Source organism: Enhydra lutris, unplaced genomic scaffold (genome assembly GCF_002288905.1).
Source record: "Enhydra lutris kenyoni isolate GAN:26980312 unplaced genomic scaffold, ASM228890v2 scaffoldscaffold28, whole genome shotgun sequence".
Lineage (NCBI taxonomy): Eukaryota > Metazoa > Chordata > Mammalia > Carnivora > Mustelidae > Enhydra > Enhydra lutris.
The window spans coordinates 9119650-9139274 of record NW_019154112.1 but is presented as its reverse complement, the minus strand read 5'-3'; the positions used below and the strand labels follow the sequence as shown (position 1 = coordinate 9139274).

At 40.5% G+C, this 19625-nt stretch overlaps 1 protein-coding gene across 5 annotated transcripts in view; it reads left to right on the top strand.

Moving 5' to 3' along the window:
* Positions 1–839: 839 nt before the first annotated feature.
* Positions 840–19625, top strand: part of LOC111152345 (potassium voltage-gated channel subfamily Q member 5) — a 530797-nt gene continuing 512011 nt past the window's right edge. For all 5 annotated transcript variants that reach the window (XM_022510852.1, XM_022510851.1, XM_022510853.1 and 2 more), the window contains exon 1: positions 840–1252. In XM_022510852.1, coding sequence (XP_022366560.1) covers positions 840–1252 — 413 coding nt within the window. The remainder of the gene's footprint in view (positions 1253–19625) is intronic.

The window sequence follows — 19625 nt, the reverse complement described above, 5'->3', positions numbered from 1 at the left end:
ACAGCCCGAAAGCTGGAGTGAGCCGAGTGGAGATGCCCGCTTCCCGCCTCTCCGGCTTGGGAGTCGTGTCCTGCGGGTCGGCACAGTGAACTGGCAGGGACCCTCCAGCTGTGCGGGGATCCGAGCGCCACTGCCGGCAGCGTCGCCCCACGCGCCCCGGGAGCGGCTGGTACCTGCAGGGCAGGGCAGGGCTGTTCCCGCTCACACCCCTTGCGCAAGGATGGCAGGACCTGGCGCGGCGTCGTAGCGGCCGGAGTGAGCAGAGAACTGCGTCTCCAGTTTCTCCTCAGGGCACCAGGCCGACTTACCTTACGGACAGCTCCCAAGCCCCCAGGAGAACGAAACCAAAGTCGCTCCTAGGAGAGGGGCTTCCGAGCCTCTCAGGGGGAGGGGGCGGACGCGGTCTGGGCGTGGGGAATCGAGTGAGAGAAGAAAGGGGGAGCCTGGAGCTGGGTGTGCGCGCGTGGGAGCGCGCCTCCGAGCGCCCCGCACTCCGCTGGTCCAGCCCTGGGGACACTGGAGAAGGAGGGAGTGATAGCTGCGGGAATAAGAGGGAACGAGAGAAACCCTTTCAAAGTGACGCCCCAAACAGGTTCTGATTTCGAATTTGGAGCTAAAGACTGCTAGAAATTGGGCCTCCTTCGCACACCCCTCTCCGCCCCCACCCCGAAGCCCCGGCAGTGTGCTGGCTGCTTGCTTCCCCGCCCCTATCTCGGAGGTCGCGGGCCGGCGGGCTCTCCGTCGGCCGCGGCTTCCTCCTCGAAACCAGCCCGCGCGCATGAGGCCGCTGCCCCCGCCACAGGCACTGGCGCCCCCCTCGCGGTGCCCGTGGTGATGCCATGCCCCGCCACCACGCGGGAGGAGAGGAGGGCGGCGCCGCCGGGCTCTGGGTGAAGAGCGGCGCGGCGGCGGCGGCGGCGGCGGCGGGCGGGGGGCGCCTGGGCAGCGGCATGAAGGATGTGGAGTCGGGCCGGGGCAGGGTGCTGCTGAACTCAGCCGCCGCCAGGGGCGACGGCCTGCTGCTGCTGGGCACCCGCGCGGCCGCGCTTGGCGGCGGCGGCGGCAGCGGCGGCGGCCTGAAGGAGAGCCGCCGGGGCAAGCAGGGGGCCCGGATGAGCCTACTGGGGAAGCCGCTCTCCTACACCAGTAGCCAGAGCTGCCGGCGCAACGTCAAGTACCGGCGGGTGCAGAACTATCTCTACAACGTGCTGGAGAGACCCCGCGGCTGGGCGTTCATCTACCACGCGTTCGTGTGAGTACCCGCGGCCCCCGCGCGCCCCCCGCCACGCCCGCTACGGGGGGTCTGTATGCCTGGCCCCCTGGGACGCGCTCCGCGCCCACGCCCTGGCCCGGCGCGCGCGCGTGCACACACACTCTCTGTCACACACTCGCGCGCGCACACGTGGTGGCTTTTATTTCTTTGCACGTGTTTATGGTCTTCCTCCAAGAGCCTTCCACCTCCTCAGCCCCACCTCCTCCACCTCTACAGATTCTACCGTCTCCCCGAATACACCCAATCAGCTGCCCCGCAGTTTTAGGCACGGAAGGCGAGAGCGAGGCAGACCTGGGACTCAGGCTGCGCGGATAATTGGGAGCGATTAGGTCCCGAGATACGTAAATTTCAAACGCGAGGGGCGCCCGGGAGCTGGGAAAGGCAAAGGGAGGACGTGCGCCGGTGTGAGGCTTGTGAGAGTGTATTGGAGAGGTTAGGAGGGGATGGCAGGGTTGGACGGGGTGGTGAGAGGAGAAACTGAGGGCTGGGTCCTCAGCCGGGGGCGGAGCGGGGGAAGCTGCTACTTGGTGGCTAGAGCAGCTAGGTTTTAAGTGCGCCCGGAAACACGCCTCGCCACCACCTCCACCACTAACGGAAAATCTGTCAGAGCGTGTAGCCCTTCCTGCCACAGAGGTGGCCAAAGTCTAGAAAAGGCGAGCTGGGCGGGGCGAGGTGATGCTCCCGCGCGGTGGCAGAGGCCAATGGTGAGCCTGGGGCTCAGGAACCCCGGGCCAAAGTGCAATAGCAAACGCGCAAACGGGGCACCTGGGACAGAGATCAGCCAGTGGGTTAAGTAGGTAGGCATTTGTGCCTCTGAGTCAAAGTGTGTGTGTGTAAGTAGTGTAAGTAAGCCTTCACTTCTTCATCTAGCACAGAATGCTTAATGAGAAAATGATTGGAAGCAAATGTTTATTTTTCCCTTAGGCATTTAAAACCTTTCAGTGGCTTTAAAGTTTACTACTGTTTTTTCCCACAAGGTCCATTCATTCAGTCTCCTGTTAGAGTTAGGTTTATCTGGATGTTTTAAGGTAGTTTTCGATTCCGTTATATCCTGTCTAATTATTTCTTTTTTTTCCAAAATTTTTCATCTTTTATGAGGTCCCCCCCCGCTTCTTTATGTTAAAATGAAATATAAAGACATCAGCCTTAGAACTGTAGAGAAAAGTTGTAAGCATTCACTATTCCGTTCCTCGTTTCCTAGTAAAATAGGTTTTGAACACATGAACTAGGTTTCTTTTAGAAATGAGGCATGTCATCCAAACATAGCTCTCACCTGGAATGGAGGACTGGCCTCAACACCAGAAGCACTTTTGAAATAACATGGAAGAAGGGGCTGGTTTTGTAAATAGGTGAACCTGGAATTTGACCACGTAGGAGTCAGGAAATTGGTGGAGTCTACAATCCGTGGGGCTCTGGTGTCTGGAAAATTTTACAGTCTCAGATTGATGTGAATATGTAGCATTAGGTAGAATATTCCAGCCAACTTTCCATCTTACAGTGTACACAAGGAGAACGTTGTGTAGCATCATTATTACATCAAACGGCATAACTTTTACTATTCACATAATGTAAGATTCACGTTGATTTAGATGTTGTTACTGTAATAAATGATAGGCATAGAGAAACGCTACAGATTCTTTTCATGTTTGTCCTGAGTTGATACATATAGTTGATACAAGTAATTAATCCTGTTACCTATTGAGCCTGATAAATTATTTTAACGTGTCAGGATCTACTAAAGCATTTAGCAATAATCTATGCTCAGTTTGGCAACAAAATATATACTGTACAGAGAATGACTTTTTTTTTTTTTTACAAGAGTATGCTCAGAATATTTGTAGGTTTGAGTTTATAATATGATGCCATTTGTGAGTTTTAATTTTTGGTAAATTAGGCACTGTATATTTGGAGATAGAGGGAGCTTTAGCTGATGCTCATGCTTTGCATCTCCTAAGTTTTGCACTTGAACATGAATGAGGATTTATTATAATATAACATTTTCTTTTCAATATGATGATGGTTTTTATGCCCTTACAGAATTTAAAAATTTTAACAAGTGATTTTTCAAAAGACTCAAGTTTAGATAATTCTCTGCTCACCAGACTTTATCAGCCTATCAGTAGGTTTAGTGGTAGATATGAATTAAATTATGTGCTTGTCAATACCATGTGCTGGTAGGAAGTTTTGCTTTATACATTTCTAGAGTCTGAAACTGTAATGCTTGATTAATTAGATAGGGGTGCTAGATCCACATTAGGAGGAAGAGGGAGTGGACAACATCGTCTTCTGGGAGGATTCTACACATCTGTAGCCCACCCTGAGGGACGAGCCATCTTTGCAATTGCTGCTTATAGTTTATTTAGAAAGCTGGACTTTACACATTACATAAATAAAGGATAGTTACTTTGAGCTGTAAGTCTAACAAGACCATTAATAATAAAAGAAATTATATGAAAACAATTTCTAAAGCAGTGTAACTAACTAATTCCCTGCCAGCGTGGGAATCCCCAAATCTTTCTTTAATAGCAGTTTTTGTAGCACATTAAGGTTCTTGCCAAGAGCAAGTGCACAAGTGATTAATGAGGTACTTCAGGGATGGATTTACATGGTCGACCAGTGTTTTCACTGCTAACAAGCAAGAATAATATGTTTAAAGTTATGTTTCAGGTAAAGAAAAGTTTCTGTTAAATATGGAAAAATCATTATTATAATGGTATTTTAATGGTATAAAATGTATTTTCAAGTGTAAATATCCTAATCTACTGATGAGATGTCTGGCAAGAGCAAGAGATGACCTACTTCAAATACTTTCTTCCAGTCTTTGTAAATTAGAGGGGATTTGAAGAGTCTGTTCCCTTACTGTTCTTTAGGATTTACCAGACAGCTGTGAGTCCTCATTTCCTGTCTTCAGCTGTTCTTCACTTTAATAGATGAGCTATTCAAATATGAGGTGATATATTTCTTTGAAGGTTGTTTGTCCATCTAAAATTCATCTTCTTTTTGGGAAAAGTTTAGAAGAATAATGGTGATAGTAGAATACCTGATGGGCTTCATATATAAATTTGCACTGATGCAACAAATGTGGCTCTGGCATAGGAAACAGGGCGGCAGATGTACATAGCTTCTCATTTTGTCCACTGTATCTTTGCCTGGTATAATGCTGTAGATCAGAAGTTATAGATATTTTAAACTAGAAGAAATAGTCCAGTCACCCAAGGTAAGAACTTGCAAGTCATCCTTGACGCCTTTATTTTTGTCATACTTGCTCCTGCTGGCCATCCAGATGATCATTAAATTCTGTGTATTCACTTTATACATATTTTTCATATCTATTGCCTTCTCTCCTTTGCTGCTGCTATTGTCCCCCTCTGTTTCTCAGTATCCCTCCATCGGATTGTTTGTAATATTCCCCTGCTTAATTATCCAGCTCTGTTCTCAGCCTTCCAGCTTTCCACCCTGGCACCGTAGTGTTTTCTCTAAAATGTAAATCTTATTGTATCATCCCCTTGCCTATAATCTTTGTGGTGTGGGTCGTAAATGTGAATTAAGTGAATTGGGGAAGGTTAAGAGTTGGGAAAGTGGAGACAATAGTATAAGTTAACCAAATTCCTTGGACAGTACACAAGATACTTTATGACATGGCCTCTGTCCATCTTTCTTTCTTCACCTCTAATGTATTTTCTGGGCTCCAACCTTACTCAGTTACTCCATCCTGTGTCTCACTGCTGTGCCTTTGCTCATGCCATTTCCTTTAATTCTTGCCATTCTGTGCACTCTGGCTAACTCCTACCGTTTCTTCAAAACACAGGTTAAGGATCGCTTCTTCTTAGGCACATCTCCCCACTGCCAGAATAAATGAGGTGCCCCCTGTCTTAAGATTCCATGGCACTTCAGGATGTCATTGTAATGGTGCTTGTCCCAGTGTTTTCACTGTGAGCTACTTGGTCTGGCTCTCCCACAGGAGGGCAAACTTCCCACACAGAAAATCTCTTACTTATCTCTGAATCCCAAGCACCTAGCATGATGCACTGTACTTAGTAGACCCTCAGTAAATGCTTGGTTAATGAGTAAGTAAATAAATTTTCTTAAAAGCCTTTCACAGAGGCGTTTCAGAGTCAACTAAAGCTAATGGAACTACTAAATCTTTTTGATTTTCTTAGAAGATACTGATGATTCATTTTGAGGAGTAAGATATGGGGGCTAGAAGTAGGAGTCTATTACTTTGCTTCCAGTTTTCCCACTAATTAGCTTTGTGACTTGGAATAAGCCATTTCACCTTCTTGAGTCTCCAAATCTTTATCTGTGAAATGGGCACATCTATGTCCAGTGTCTGTGATCCAGCCAAGATGGTGGAATATACTACAGATTGTCTGATATTCTATCATAAAGGGAGAGAGTATTTGTAATGAGAAGGTATCTGATTTTTTTTTTTTTTTATCATTTCCCTTCCTAATTTTTGAGCTGCAGGACCACCTCCTAAATGGTCACTTTAACTTTACTCCCAACTCCTGGCAAGGCCTGTGTGCCACATAGTAACCAAAGTGATCTTTCTTTCTTTTTTTTTTTCTTTTTTAAAGATTTTATTTATTTCTTTGACAGAGAGAGATCACAAGTAGGCAGAGAGGCAGGCAGAGAGAGAGAAAGAGGGAAGCAGGCTCCCTGCTGAGCAGAGAGCCCGATGCGGGACTCGATCCTAGGACCCTGAGATCATGACCTGAGCCGAAGGCAGCGGCTTAACCCACTGAGCCACCCAGGCGCCCCAAAGTGATCTTTCTAAAGAGTTAACAGAAGACATCCCTCCTCGGCTTGGAGGAGGAACAGTTTGTTGCCTGTCTCTACTCAATTCCTTCAAGGCAGGGACTCTTTCCATCTTGTCCTCTGCCATATCACCAGCGCCTAGAACAGTTCTGCTACATAGAAGATGCTCATACATACAGATTGATTCACTTACTGTTACCCCCTGTCTCCAAAATATACCACTAGTTTCCTAGTGGAAAATGAGATTTTACAGTATAGGTAACTCCCTGTGTCAGGACTCAATAGACCCTATGAATGACCTTATTATTTACATATATATATTCCATTCAGAATTTTAAAAAATCACTTACTTCCCCTATATATAGAGAGAGGGCTTATGCAAGCTATACTGCTTTATACCTTGCTAATATGGTAACATAAAGTGCTACATATATTCTTCAAATCAGTTTATTTTCTGAAATTTAAACACTACTGCAACATTTGAGGATCCTATTATAATTAGAAGTGTTGAAAGTGTTAAAAAATTGAGTATTGGGAATATTATGGCCTAAAAGAAATAAAATCTAAGAAAAGAATGTTTCAAAATGGAATGAAGTCTTGATATAGGAAACACTATAAACAAGGAAGATTGCCAGCAGCCTTTTGATAATTGCTTGCGAAGAAATGGTGCCAGTTTTAATTTTTAATTGCAAATGGCTATTTTGGCAGATGAAAATGCTGGCAGAGCATGTTTTATCCTAGCCCAGTGGTGTGAAACTACTTAAAGTCCAATTGTTGAATAGCCGCAGTCAGAGTTATGTTTAATGACTTGTAGATGTTTCCATTTTAATTTCCTTTTCTTCAACTATTTACAAGTATGCCATTTGAAGTTTTATTTTGTTACAGCCTGGGAGACAGATTGGCCATACAACTGCCTTTTTTCATAAGTACTGAAATTGTTTGATGGGTCTCAGAGTTTTGGCTTATTCTTTCGATCCTTTGTTATCAGTTTGTCCAAAGAATGAGTTTCCTAGATGTTCCTGAAGTCATCTAACTCTAAACTTAAACATAGTTTGAACTTTTATATATGTATATGTATGCACACATATATTCCACATGTACAACTGCACACGCAATATGTATATACACACAGTATCATTTAGCAGAGAACTTGTTAATGCAAATATTTACATTTATTTTTGCTCCTCTAAAAGTAAATAAGACATTTGAATAAAATGCAGTTTAAAAATAAAAAGAATCTTAGTTACTTTTGGCAATATGGAGATTATATCATAATTTGAAAGCTATTTCAGTAAGTTTATGAACACTTTTTACAAACTCAGTCGTAGTGTTCATTGCTTCCATTTGCCAGTGAGGTAATTCTAGAATCTCTACTCCTTCAGTCAGTGGCAGGATGATCTTTACAATCCTGTTATTATTTCTTTCTTTTTTTATAGTCAATTCAGTATGATATTTAATTAATAGTCCTTATGTGAATCAGTTAATGTGCTGTATGCTGGTGGTTCTAAAAAGGGAATGATGTGGCTGGCCCTTGACCTCAAGGAAATTCCATTAGGGAATATTACATTTGGGTTCAGTTATCAGTGTTACAGATTTGATGACTATGAATAAGTTACTGCCAATACTCTCTACTAAATCTGTAAGATAGACATAATAATATTCCATCAAGGTATTACAGCATCATATATATTATATATGTGTATAATCACACTTGGCATGGTGGCATTGAAACTAGAGAGAAGAATAGAAATAACGTAGTGGGGAAGCTATATTGCCATGTTAGAGGCCCAGGATTTTATTCTGTAGGTAATAGGCAGTCCTAGAGGTAGGTGGGGTTTGGGCAGGTAATAATGATATTGAATTTCCATTTTAGACTGATCACTCTGTCAGCTCTATTAATGCTGGCTTGAAAGGAACAAACCTGGAGGTAGAAGATCTTTTGAAACTGTTGTTTCAACTTGGGCAAGAGATAATTTGGACTCGAATTGGGGTAATGGTGGTAAAGACAGAGAAAAAACATGATGATGGAGTTGAAATATATTAATGATATAGTGAATTATGGAAAATGAAGAAGAAAGACAGATTTATTATTTCTGAATTCCTTGTTTGGGTGGTTGGCTAGATACTGGGGGCCATTAAATGAGATCACAAAAACAGATGGAACAACAGGGTGAATGGAATGTTAGAGGGTGATAAAATGAATTTAGCTTTGGCGATATTGAACCTTTTGAGAATGGGACTTCCAGCTATGTATTTCCAGCAGCTGTGAATAAAGATTTAAAAGACATAAAAGTGTAGACAAAAGTTAAAAATATAAGGACTGCATGTAAAGAGACAGGGCAGTAGCTAAAGGATGGCACGTAAGGAATACCAACATGTAAAGGCTAAGAAGAGGAAATAAGGGGCATTAAATGGGATAGACAGCAAGGTGTAAGGAAACACTAGACAAAAAGATGGTCAGGTGGTCATGGAAACCAAGGATATATTCCAAAAAAGAGTCAACTATGAAATGTAGACAGTGATTTAGTAAGATAAGGACCATGGAGTTACCATTAGGTCTGGCAATGTGGAAATCCTCCGTGATTTTGTAAACTTACCAATTGTTCATTTTCAGTGAAGTGGTTAGGGCAGAAGTCAGAATGCTCTTAATTGAGAAATGAGTCAGAACTGAAGCGAGGAAACAGCAAATGTAAGCCATGCGTTCAGTTAGTTTAGCAAGAATATAAGAAGAGAGATGGGAACACTAGCTAGAAGGAAATACAAGACTATGGGGGAAAGCAAGAGAGGAAAAGTTATAGGAAAGAAGATTGTTTACCACACCCAGTAGTCATTTTAATTATTGATTATGTGCTGGTTGTTGTTCTAAATGCTTTATGCACATCTTCTCTTTTAACCCTCAGAATAGCCCTAAAAACTATTAGTATTAATCATCTCCCTTCAACAGATCAGAATACTGAGGTAGGGAGAAGCTCAGTAATCTGTCTGAAGTCAGCCACTGAATTAATGACAGAATAGGGCTTTGTACCAAGGCAAAATGGCTGAGAGCCCATGTTCTTAGCCACTATATCTTGATTAGGATGATACTGTGGACCCAGGGCTGCTCGTGTCAGATAGCGTAATTATAAAAACTGCTTTTGGGTCTCATAGAGATCTCTCTTAACGATATAGTATATGCACAACATATGCAACAAATATGTGTTGAAGAAAATGAACAGTAGTTAAAATCCCTTATGGCCTAGTATCAGAGAATTACATATAATTTAGTAATACTCGGAATGTTTGTTTCTCTGTCTTCAAATTCTAACCAGCTCAAGTTGTAATTTTTCCATAAAGTTTTTCTTGATAGTTCTGGCTTATTTCCTTACCTTTATTAAGCTCCCATAGCTTTTATTATTTGGACCATTTACTTTAGCCCTTAATTACATTTTTGCATTGTCTTCAAATTGGGTCATTTATCAAATTCTTCACAAATAAATTCTGTCTAAAGAAACCAAAGTACTTTCTTTTGTATTTCCCAGATTTTCATTGTTTATTTTTAATTGAAATTCACCATGCCTGTTGCTATCAATAGGAATATTTGAATCTTATAGTCTATTTTTTCCAAACATGAATTTTAACTTCTTCTAGTTTAAATTGTACAGCAACTTGTATTGAAGACCCAAATTGCTGTTATAACTTCTTAGCACCATTTCCTATAAACATTAAATTTCTAATTTATACCTTCACCGCAGAATACCTAAGATCATTTTGAAATAACAGAACTTGCTTCTTTTAAGTTTCATAATAGCTGAACATAGAACCATTTTCTCCAAACTTATCTTACAGGATTTTCTTTCTTTAAACTAATAAATACAATATGCTTGTTTTCTTCATGCCGATATAAATAGATTTCATTTCTTCTCCATGCTTCCCTCTGCCTTTCCTCTTATATATACTTTTTTTCCCCTGGACATTTCTTCTTTTCTCTCTCCCATTTGTCCCATTGTTCTCCCTTTCCCCCCAATTAAATTACTCCTAGTTTTTTTGTTTTTTGCTTTTTCCTTCCTCTCTATGCATCTATCTTTCTGGAATGGTATTTTTGCACATGTCTTTATGCCATGTTGTATAATTTAATTCTCTTCCTCTTATGTCTGCTCTTAATCAGGAGCTGCATTGACCCTGTAATTGCTTACAAGCTCCAGAGTGCACTGCATAAGTAGACTGGGCTACATAATTTACACATTGTGCTGCAGTAATTAACAGAGGCCTCCAGAAAGATGTGAGGGTTAGAGAATTTCGCTTTTCTTGGAGCTTTAGTTAAGCTTAGATTTCTTAGAAAATAAGAGAGTGAAGTCTTAAAATTGCCCTGAGGTTTTCTAATATCCACTTATTATTTCTGAAATCTGGATATATTCAGATAGATATAAATAGTTTTTTTTTTAAATCTTATTTTCCATTTTGGAAACTGACCACTATATACAGTTGAGAAATAAGTTGAAAATTAGTTTTATTCCAGATGGAATTATTACAGAAAAAGTTACATTAAAGAAGTCTAAATCTGTTTGTAACATATAGTTGAATAGTAGTTAACTTAAAATCATTTAACACATAGACTGTTACAGTCATTAGGGGTTTCCTTATTCATTGAGCCAAGAAATAGATCTATAATTTGGCAAAAGAGAGCAGTAGTTTTTTTCTTTAATTGGGAGATTAAAGCATGGAGTCAAAATCCAAGTGTCCTAAGAGTATATATATGAGATAGAAGACCATCTGTATTTTTTCCTACTTGGAAATTTTTCCAAAGCATAGATCATGTGAATGCTATTTCCACAGCCTTTCATAGAATGGGAACATTTTAGGGGTCCCGTTTCTCTAAACCTGTTTTCTCTCACACCCGAGTGAATCTAGGACTGGATAGAATTGAGAATTTGGACTTTTTTTCCTCGTGTTTTAAGTTGGTGGATACATTTCTCAGCTTTCTGATTTGTAAAGTTAGGACATAATTCTTCAGTGTTTGTTCAATAACCTGACCTCATGCTATGTGTATGGGCCTGAGTAGGAACTACAAGGGCTAAATGGAAATAAAACACAACCTGTTCTCTCAAGGAATTTTTGCTCCAGAAGGATATTAGCTTACTATTTACTGAGCTACAAAAACCATTTCTCTGAATTGACTTGGGATAAAAGCAAAGGTTGGCCCCTTTCCAGAGGCTTTTAGCTATTGCTGCTATTGAAGCAATTTACAAGGTAAACGCCAGGATCACCAAATAAAGAACTGCTGATTGCCAGTTCTCTTGACCTCTTGGGAAATTTTGGAGTTGGGTGTTCAATCGCCTGTGCAGGTGGGCGTTCTGCTCAGGGCATTCCCACACAAAGACCAAACATAGGAGTTCCACTGATCATAGTAATTTTCAAAGAGTAGTAATTAAACTAGTTAAACTAAATGTTCTAGTTAATAAAACATTCTGAGTATGTTTAATTTGCGCCAGATTATTTTTAAAAATAGAAAAGAAATCAATGCTGCTTCATAACACTTTGTTTAGGAATGTTATTTTTTTTTCTCTCCAAAATGGCTGAAGAACAATAATGTAAATCAAAAGCTTGTTTAAAAAAATTTTTTTAAATCAAATGAAATGCCTATCTTCAGTATATAATCTGAAGTTTCTAATATTGTTAATTTATTTATTTTGGTGCATGGAAGGAAAATATTAAACCCAGTTTTCCATGGAGCCTGGAATTCATTCATTCATTCATTCTTGCATTCACTCATTCAGTCTTTGAGTGCCCACCGCATATCATGTCCTTGGAGCACTTTGGAAATACTGCTTCCCATTTTATCAACTTTCTCTGGGTGAAATGGCTCTTTTCTAGTGAAATAGCACTTCACAATGAAGGTAAGATCAGTAAGTGGAAGAATGTGTGTTCATTGTGATCTCTAAGGTCCCTTCACTCATCTCCTTAAGACTACAACTGAACCTTCAAATTTATTTCTGAACTAGATAAGCAGTCAGGTTAAGGAATTACAAGGCGAGACTAAATTAGTTTTAAATTTGCCATGCCAGATGACAAAATCCTCTAGTTCTGTTTTGCTTCATCAAATGGAAAAGGTAGAGAAACTGAGCGGCAATACATAAGACTTTGAGGGAACCCATTTATAACCTTTAAGATAAGATCCTGAGCCCAAGGAGCATCTACTCTTACGGTCCTTGACAACTAGAAGAAATGACAGTCACTTTGTTTAGGGACAACATTTTACCAAGCTCGCATAGTCAAATTAGCATCATATTTTTGTTTATTCCTTTAGGTTCAGATCCACCAAGGGATAAACACAATGTGATATTTCAAAATCAGCCCTAAGAAATGAGCTACCCTAATTATGCTGTCTTATTGTAATCTTAAACTGACATGGTCCTGCAGACCTTCCAAAGGTAGGACAGGAGACACAAACGGAAAGAAACGAGTGTCCATTCATCATGTTCGTGCCAATCATGTTGCCTTCTAGACAGTCATTCAGGCTACTGGTTTGATTTGACGGTCATGCTTCAGTGGCCCATGATTCTCTTCTCTTAGAAGAAGGGAATAGTAGTCATCGCAGAAAGTGGAAAAGATTCCCTTACATGGCTCCAGAGCTTTTGGTTCCAGTATTGGGCTTGAGGAGAGTTACTTCACAAATTGCTCTTCCCGAACTAGTTGGATCATGCCTCCGAGAGCTATTTTCCAGAGCTTGTGGATATGAAGTTTTATTCCAGGCTTTGGGGCAAAAAGCAGATAATAAAATTAGTTTATAGATGGCCCTAAGTGAGGTAACCTAGACAACCTTAAACAAGAATAGTCAAGAAACTATCACATTGTGCTGGAGAAAACACAATATTCCTCTCATTCAGAGGTAGACATAATAATTCACAAGTGTTATTGGTGAGAGATCATATGTTTTTTCTCCAAAAAAGGTTAAAGGCAATTACCTGAGATTATATATATATATATATATATATATATATATATATATATATATATATAAAATTCTTTTTTTTTTTTTTTTTTTTTGTTAGTTGTTGGTCCAAAGTCCCTTTTCACATTGAGGTCTTAATATAGATTTGCAAAGCACATGATAGTAGTTTAAAAGACCTATTCACAGTAAATCTGTTATGTGTTTTGTGCCTTAAGAGCCACTCATAAAGCTAGTGGTTACTCCAGAATAAGTGTCTAAGAGTGGTATGACAACATACATAGCAGGACAGGGCCTGGCCCAGAGTGTTCACTTTGAGAGTGTGAAGGAGGGGAGAGTAGAATTTAAGAGGAGAACTGGAGTTCTTAGTCCTTGATTAGTTTTTGGTAGGCAAAAGAGTTGAAAGAATTGCAGGTTTCAGGGTTTCAAGCAAATGTGACTATGATTAAGCAAAAGTTGCTTAATTCTGTTTTAGGGAGAGACAGGATGCATGAGTGGCCACGTTACTTGTTTGGGCTTTTGGAAAGACTGAGGGTCATTAGTAACCAATGTGGAGGTGATGTTTGAAGAAATACTAAAGGTGTTGGGAGAAGAATGTAGCAAGAGAGGTTTAGGGAATACTGGCATGTGGGTGTGGGGAGAAAAGTGGAGTAAGAGGGGTTTGTGAAAGGGACAGAAAAGAGGAAGACTAGTGCAATATAGCATCCATAGGGGAACCAAGGCTCAAAGGATTGCGGTGGAGTGAACGGCTTATAAAGAAGAGAAATGAAAATGTCCATGTAAAAAGAGAAGTAATGTAGAAAACCAGGATAAAGGGGGAGGGCTCAGAACCTAGAAGAAAAGTCTGTGATCTAGGTAGGCATGAACAGCATTTGCAGCACTATGTGCTAAGAGGACATCCAGTATCATACAGGGAAAAAATAGTATCCTGGAAAAAGGGCCAGAATAACTCAACAACCAGTTAGGGTGCAGGCACAGCAATCACTGTCTCAAAAGGCATCTACAGGGTAGGGGGGGGTCCCTGAAGGTATGAAATGGGGACTCCAGGAGAAAGGGTGGTATTTGGAGAGCTTCCTGTGAAAGCAGGGAAATCTGGTTTGAAAGCAATCTTGCAGTTCCTGAGAGAGATACTGATAAGTGCAAAGCAGTTCTAAAGAGTTTGAGATAAGGCACCAAACAGTGCTTGGAGGAGAAAAGGAGGAGACAGATTAGGCTGCATAATTGACAATTAAATGGGTAAAGAGAGAGGGAGAATAGTAGATTAGGGAACAAGCTAGTAAAACTAAACCTTTCTTTATTTCCCCAAGCTGCTGGAGGCCTGTCTACACAAAAGTTAAAAACCTAGCAAAAGCCCCACCCACCCACCCAAGAGGAAAGATTAGCATAATTGAGAAGAACAGATTCTAGAAGAAGAGAGATAGGGGTTTATGGTAAATAAAAGTTTGGGATGGCAGGTTTAGGTTGTGACAAGGCAGCAATCAGAGGTGAATAAGGTGATTTCTTGACAACAGGGAGGCTCTGATGGAGTTTGGCATGACCAGGTGGAAGACTCAGTGTGTGTGATTCTGAGAGTCTCTCTAATCGTGGCTTGCAAAGGAAGTTTATAAAGCAGATGGAGCCACAACCCAGAGCTGGCAACTGTGTCCAGGGAATGAGAAATGCTCTCAGAGTCGTACACATAGCACGTATGTGACCTTGGGCAAACCACTAACCTCTCTAAGCATCAGCCATTTGAAAAATGTGGAAATGGTAAGTGGGGAGATGTGCAAGTTATAGAAAGTTCCTTATATAATTGCTGGCACGTGCTCATGCAGGCACGCGCACACGTAAACACACACATACAATGATAGTTTTTATACTTCTAACCGAAGATAGTCTTTTAGCCTCTTCAGAGGAAGAGCTACTGCAATAATAAGTACATGTGAGACATGTGTTTAATGAATAAATGAGTGAATAAATGAATTACCATACTATATTCCTTATTTTACAACAGCATTGTATTTAGTGCCAAGATTAGACAGCCAGAAATTTCCCGTTGTCTGTACAAGCTCTCTTAGCTTGAACAAAAGGATTTTTCTCAGAGATCGAGAAACATGTTATGACCTCTTTATTTTTGAATACGTGGATAAAAAGCATGTTCTTGAAGAGTAAACTTGAAAACACTGTCAGGGACTACTGATTTGACACACTTAAGTAATCTAAGGTTCTGGAGCTGGAAGGACCTTGGGGTGACTACTCTAACACTGTCCTTTTTTTAGATGGGAAAACTGAGCCTGCAAAAATGTTAAGTAGCTTGCACAAGATCAAACACTTACTGTTAGAGGCAGGACTGGGGGCCAAGCCTTCCTGTTGCCCTTACAGAAATGACTTTAATTTTAGGTCTTGTGATCTGCCCTAACCTTGCTCTGGTGAAGGTTCTCTATGGCTTTTTAAGAACTGAATAGACTTTCGTTACAGATATTATTGTTCGTCCAACTATTATATGAAGAATAATCTTTTTAAAAAAGCACTTTCAACAGCACTTGGCTGGCTTAGTTGGTGGAGCATGCCATGCTTAATCTCAGGGTTGTGAGTTCAAGACCCATATTGGGGTAGAGATAACATAAAAAAAATAAAAATAAAAAAATCTTTAAAAAGCATTTTCACTCTTTCACTAACAAAAAAATTCTCTTTTATACATTTCTAAATGCCAGGGAGAGGTATTAATTTTTATTTATTCTTCTAATTCTTTTAATTCTTCTAATAATTCTTCTAAAGAAGAAGAATTCTAAAAAAGGGGACTCTTTGGGGGACTAAAATGTATATTGGCTTGTGGGACACTTGGGTGGCTCAGTAGATTAAGCATCTGGGTGCTGGGATCAAGTCCTGTATCAGGCTCTGGGCTCAGCAGGACACCTGCTTCTTCCTCTCCCACTCCCCCTGCTTGTGCTTGCTCTCTCTCTCTCTCTCTCTCTCTCTCTTTCTCTGATAAATAAATAAGTAAAACCTTTAATGAAAATAGACACCAAAATTTTAGGTAAAATTATTATATATATAGGCTTGTTCTTTAAAGGCTCCAATAAATGAATAGCTCAAATAAGAAACCAACTAATAGGGGCACCTGGGTGGCTCAGTGGGTTGAGCCGCTGCCTTCGGCTCGGGTCATGATCTCAGGGTCCTGGGATCGAGTCCCGCGTCGGGCTCTCTGCTCGGCAGGGAGCCTGCTTCCCTCTCTCTCTCTCTCTCTCTCTGCCTGCCTCTCTGTCTACTTGTGATCTCTCTCTGTCAAATAAATAAATAAAATCTTAAAAAAAAAAAAAAAAGAAACCAACTAATACATAGTACTTTCAGTTGCAGCCCTGTGGTTTCTTCCAAATATCAAAATTTGGGGAGAAATGTCTCCAGAATTTGAGCAAGTGGAAGTGGGAGAGAGCACATATAAACATTATATGAGGATTCCAAAAGCCTCCCTCGCTCTCTCTTGCTCTCTCTTTCTTTTTCTCCTTCTCTTACCCCTACCCCCAATCACAAGCAATCTCACTAGATGAATTCATTGGTGGAAAGCAGATGTGTTCATCCATAAATTCAGAGTCCAGAGTGCTAACCATTATACTCATCCATAAATTTAAATGAACCCAAACACCTGTATTTAAATGTGCCATGTTAAGCAGGCCTAGTACTCTGCTTATTTGCCCAAGAAAGCCAGGGCCAAGACAGTCAGACATAGGCAAGAGTAGCAGGATGAAATGACCCTAACTTCTGAAAACTCCTTGCCCTACTTCAAGAGAGATGAAGTACCTCTCCAGCTTTGCAAGTAGAGTATATTTTTTATATTATATTATATTTTTTATGTAAGTGCTTAAAATCACTTAAACTTAATTTCCACCCTCCTGGTATTTCTTTGTCTATATCTAATACACTTTTTGTGGTTAATATTATCCTTAGAAAATTAATGGTTTCATTAATGAATTATGAGAACAAAGGAATTTTGGCAGTTGTTTAAAGTTGTTGGCCTATAAATGGCCATTTTTTGCATGAATCTTATATATGTACATTGAGAGGTTGATGTGTACTGTATGTGCTCTTCTTTGTAGGCCAGGAAAATTTTGAGGCAGAGAAGTCCCTTGGAGAAAATGAACGGCTCTCATTTATTTTTATCAACCATTCTTTGTGTCCTGAGTTATTCCTGTGGTTTTTTAATACCTACAGTATTTTTCTCAGTCATCATAATCCCCTCACTGTGGTCCTGATTCAGAGCTATTTTGTTCACTACTCAGAGCTTCATTCATTACCCAAACACGGGGGAGAGTGGGGGGCAGATAAAGAAGGACAGGCTTGATTTTCTTTGACACATGGCTCTTGCATTTTTCCTTGAGAAGAGGGTTGGTTTGGTGCCACAAGATAAAGAGCACTTTACAAAGGTCTCCCTTTGGTGGTGGAGCAGATTTGCACACAAATGCAGAGCAACTTACACTGGCATTCAAATAGAGGGATCCTTTAGTTCTTAAAACCCTGACCTTACCTCTGGAAAAGGGTCTGATTATGTGACAGTTGTTAAACATCCTCAGTGTTGTAGCTGCTGCCCAGCCACATCAAACTCACAGGGCAAATCCACACGCCATGTGGTAATACCAATCTATTAAAAATGTTTGATGGCTCCTAAGACAGTTGCAGCTGTTATTTGTTCAGGAGCCAGAATTTTCTTTCACTCAGAGATCTGTGTAGTTTGCAATTATGTAAGTATAGGAATGTGTCCTGAAGCATTGTTTTATCATTAAAAAAAATGCAGAAACGACATAGAACTCTGACATTATCAACTAGTTAAATCAACAGTGGCAAAACTGTCCAGGGGAAAACTGCATTCTTTGAAAAGAAGGAAGTAAATATGCATGACACGGTATGTCATGGTTTCTAAAATGAATTAGTAGTGAAAAAATCAGGGTATAAAAGTGCATATATTATACACAAGTGTTCACTTTTGTAAATTAGAAAAAAAAATGCATCCATATAGGATATTCTCATTATACATGGTAGTTATAGACTTATAAAGTCTCTGTAAATACTGAGTTAGTGAATACTGAACCATTGCTCCTAGCAGAAATAGAGGGTTAGGTTCCTTGGTGCCTTTGGTCACATTTTCATCAGCTGATCAGTAACCTTTCTTTTTTTTTTTTTTTTAAAGATTTTATTTTATTTGACAGACAGAGATCACAAGTAGGCAGAGAGGCAGGCAGAGAGAGAGGGGGAAGCAGGCTCCTTGCTGAGCAGAGAGCCCAATGTGGGGCTCGATCCCAGGACCCCGAGATCATGACCTGAGCCAAAGGCAGAGGCCTTAACCCACAGAGCCAGCCAGGCGCCCCCAGTAACCTTTCTCTATGTGTTTCTGTTTTAAGATACATTATTTAATATATAATCAGTTCATTAATATCGAGTTCATGGCATATCCGAATGAAGCGTACCTTACATGTGTTTTCTCTGGAAGGCACACCATAGCTTTCTTGTACTTAAGAACACTAGGAAGTGCTTCAGCAGTATACTAGGAGCCTTTTAAACAGTGAAATCATCCCCCTCCCCCTAAAGAAAGCCCCATGAAAATGTGAAAAAAACGTGGCATTAAATAGACTTTGAAAATGACACTTGTTTACAAGGAGAGTTGAAATAAGAAGGCAAAGAATTGTCTTCTTCGGTATCAGTTAGGAATGCAGCATCAGGAGACAGATTTGGGGCCACTTTTTTCATGTCCACAAATGACCATGAGAGCCCATCGAACACGGATTTTGGGATCACAAATAAATTTTAGGAGTAGGAAAATTTGCAAAGATGCAATCTGCAAGGAACGAGGATCAGGATGCTCATGCACATACACACATACCCATTTATGCATATGTGCAAGTGGAAAGTTTCTGAGAGAATTAGAAGAAACTGCTTAATGAAAGTGGCGGAGAATAGGACCATAGGGCATAAGTGAAACAAGGTGCACCTTTTATTGTAACACTCTCTATCCCATGTGGCTTTTTTTTTTTACTGCATTTATAACATGTACCTTCTCTGTCCTCTCTCTTCCTCCCTTACCACCACCACCATCTTTATTCTTCAACAAGCTATGTGCATTTTCTGAGGAGCTCTAGGGATGAGATTTTCTTTGAGCTAAATTTATCATAGTGAATATCCACTGAATCAGGCTCTTGGCAAAGTTGGCCAATATAATTTTGCAAATGAAGAGTGTTTTACAATGTGAAGTATGACACTCAGAACATGAGTTCTCAGGGTAATTTGTGTTACAGACTATTACCCTGTCTCCCAGCACCCTGAGAAGTCCTGGGCTTCAGGGCATTTTAAGTCTGCCAAATACTCTTGCTCAAAATCTTAAGCACAGGATGTCATAATGGAGGCTTAATAAGTAGAAAACAGCTTAAATAATATTAATGATATAATGACAGACCAAGTTGGTATCTGACATATGTGTGGAAATTTTCTTCAGGTCGAATTTCAGTCTCTGGTCTCCCCTTACCTGCCTTGTGGAACAGAGGAGGGAGTGAGTCCCCAGGTTTGGTCCCCTGGCTTCATATTAGACAGAGTTCTCAAGTCCCCCTTTCCAGAACTCAAGAGCATCCATTTCTTTTTTTTTTTTTTTAAATTTTATTTTTTTATAAACATATATTTTTATCCCCAGGGGTACAGGTCTGTGAA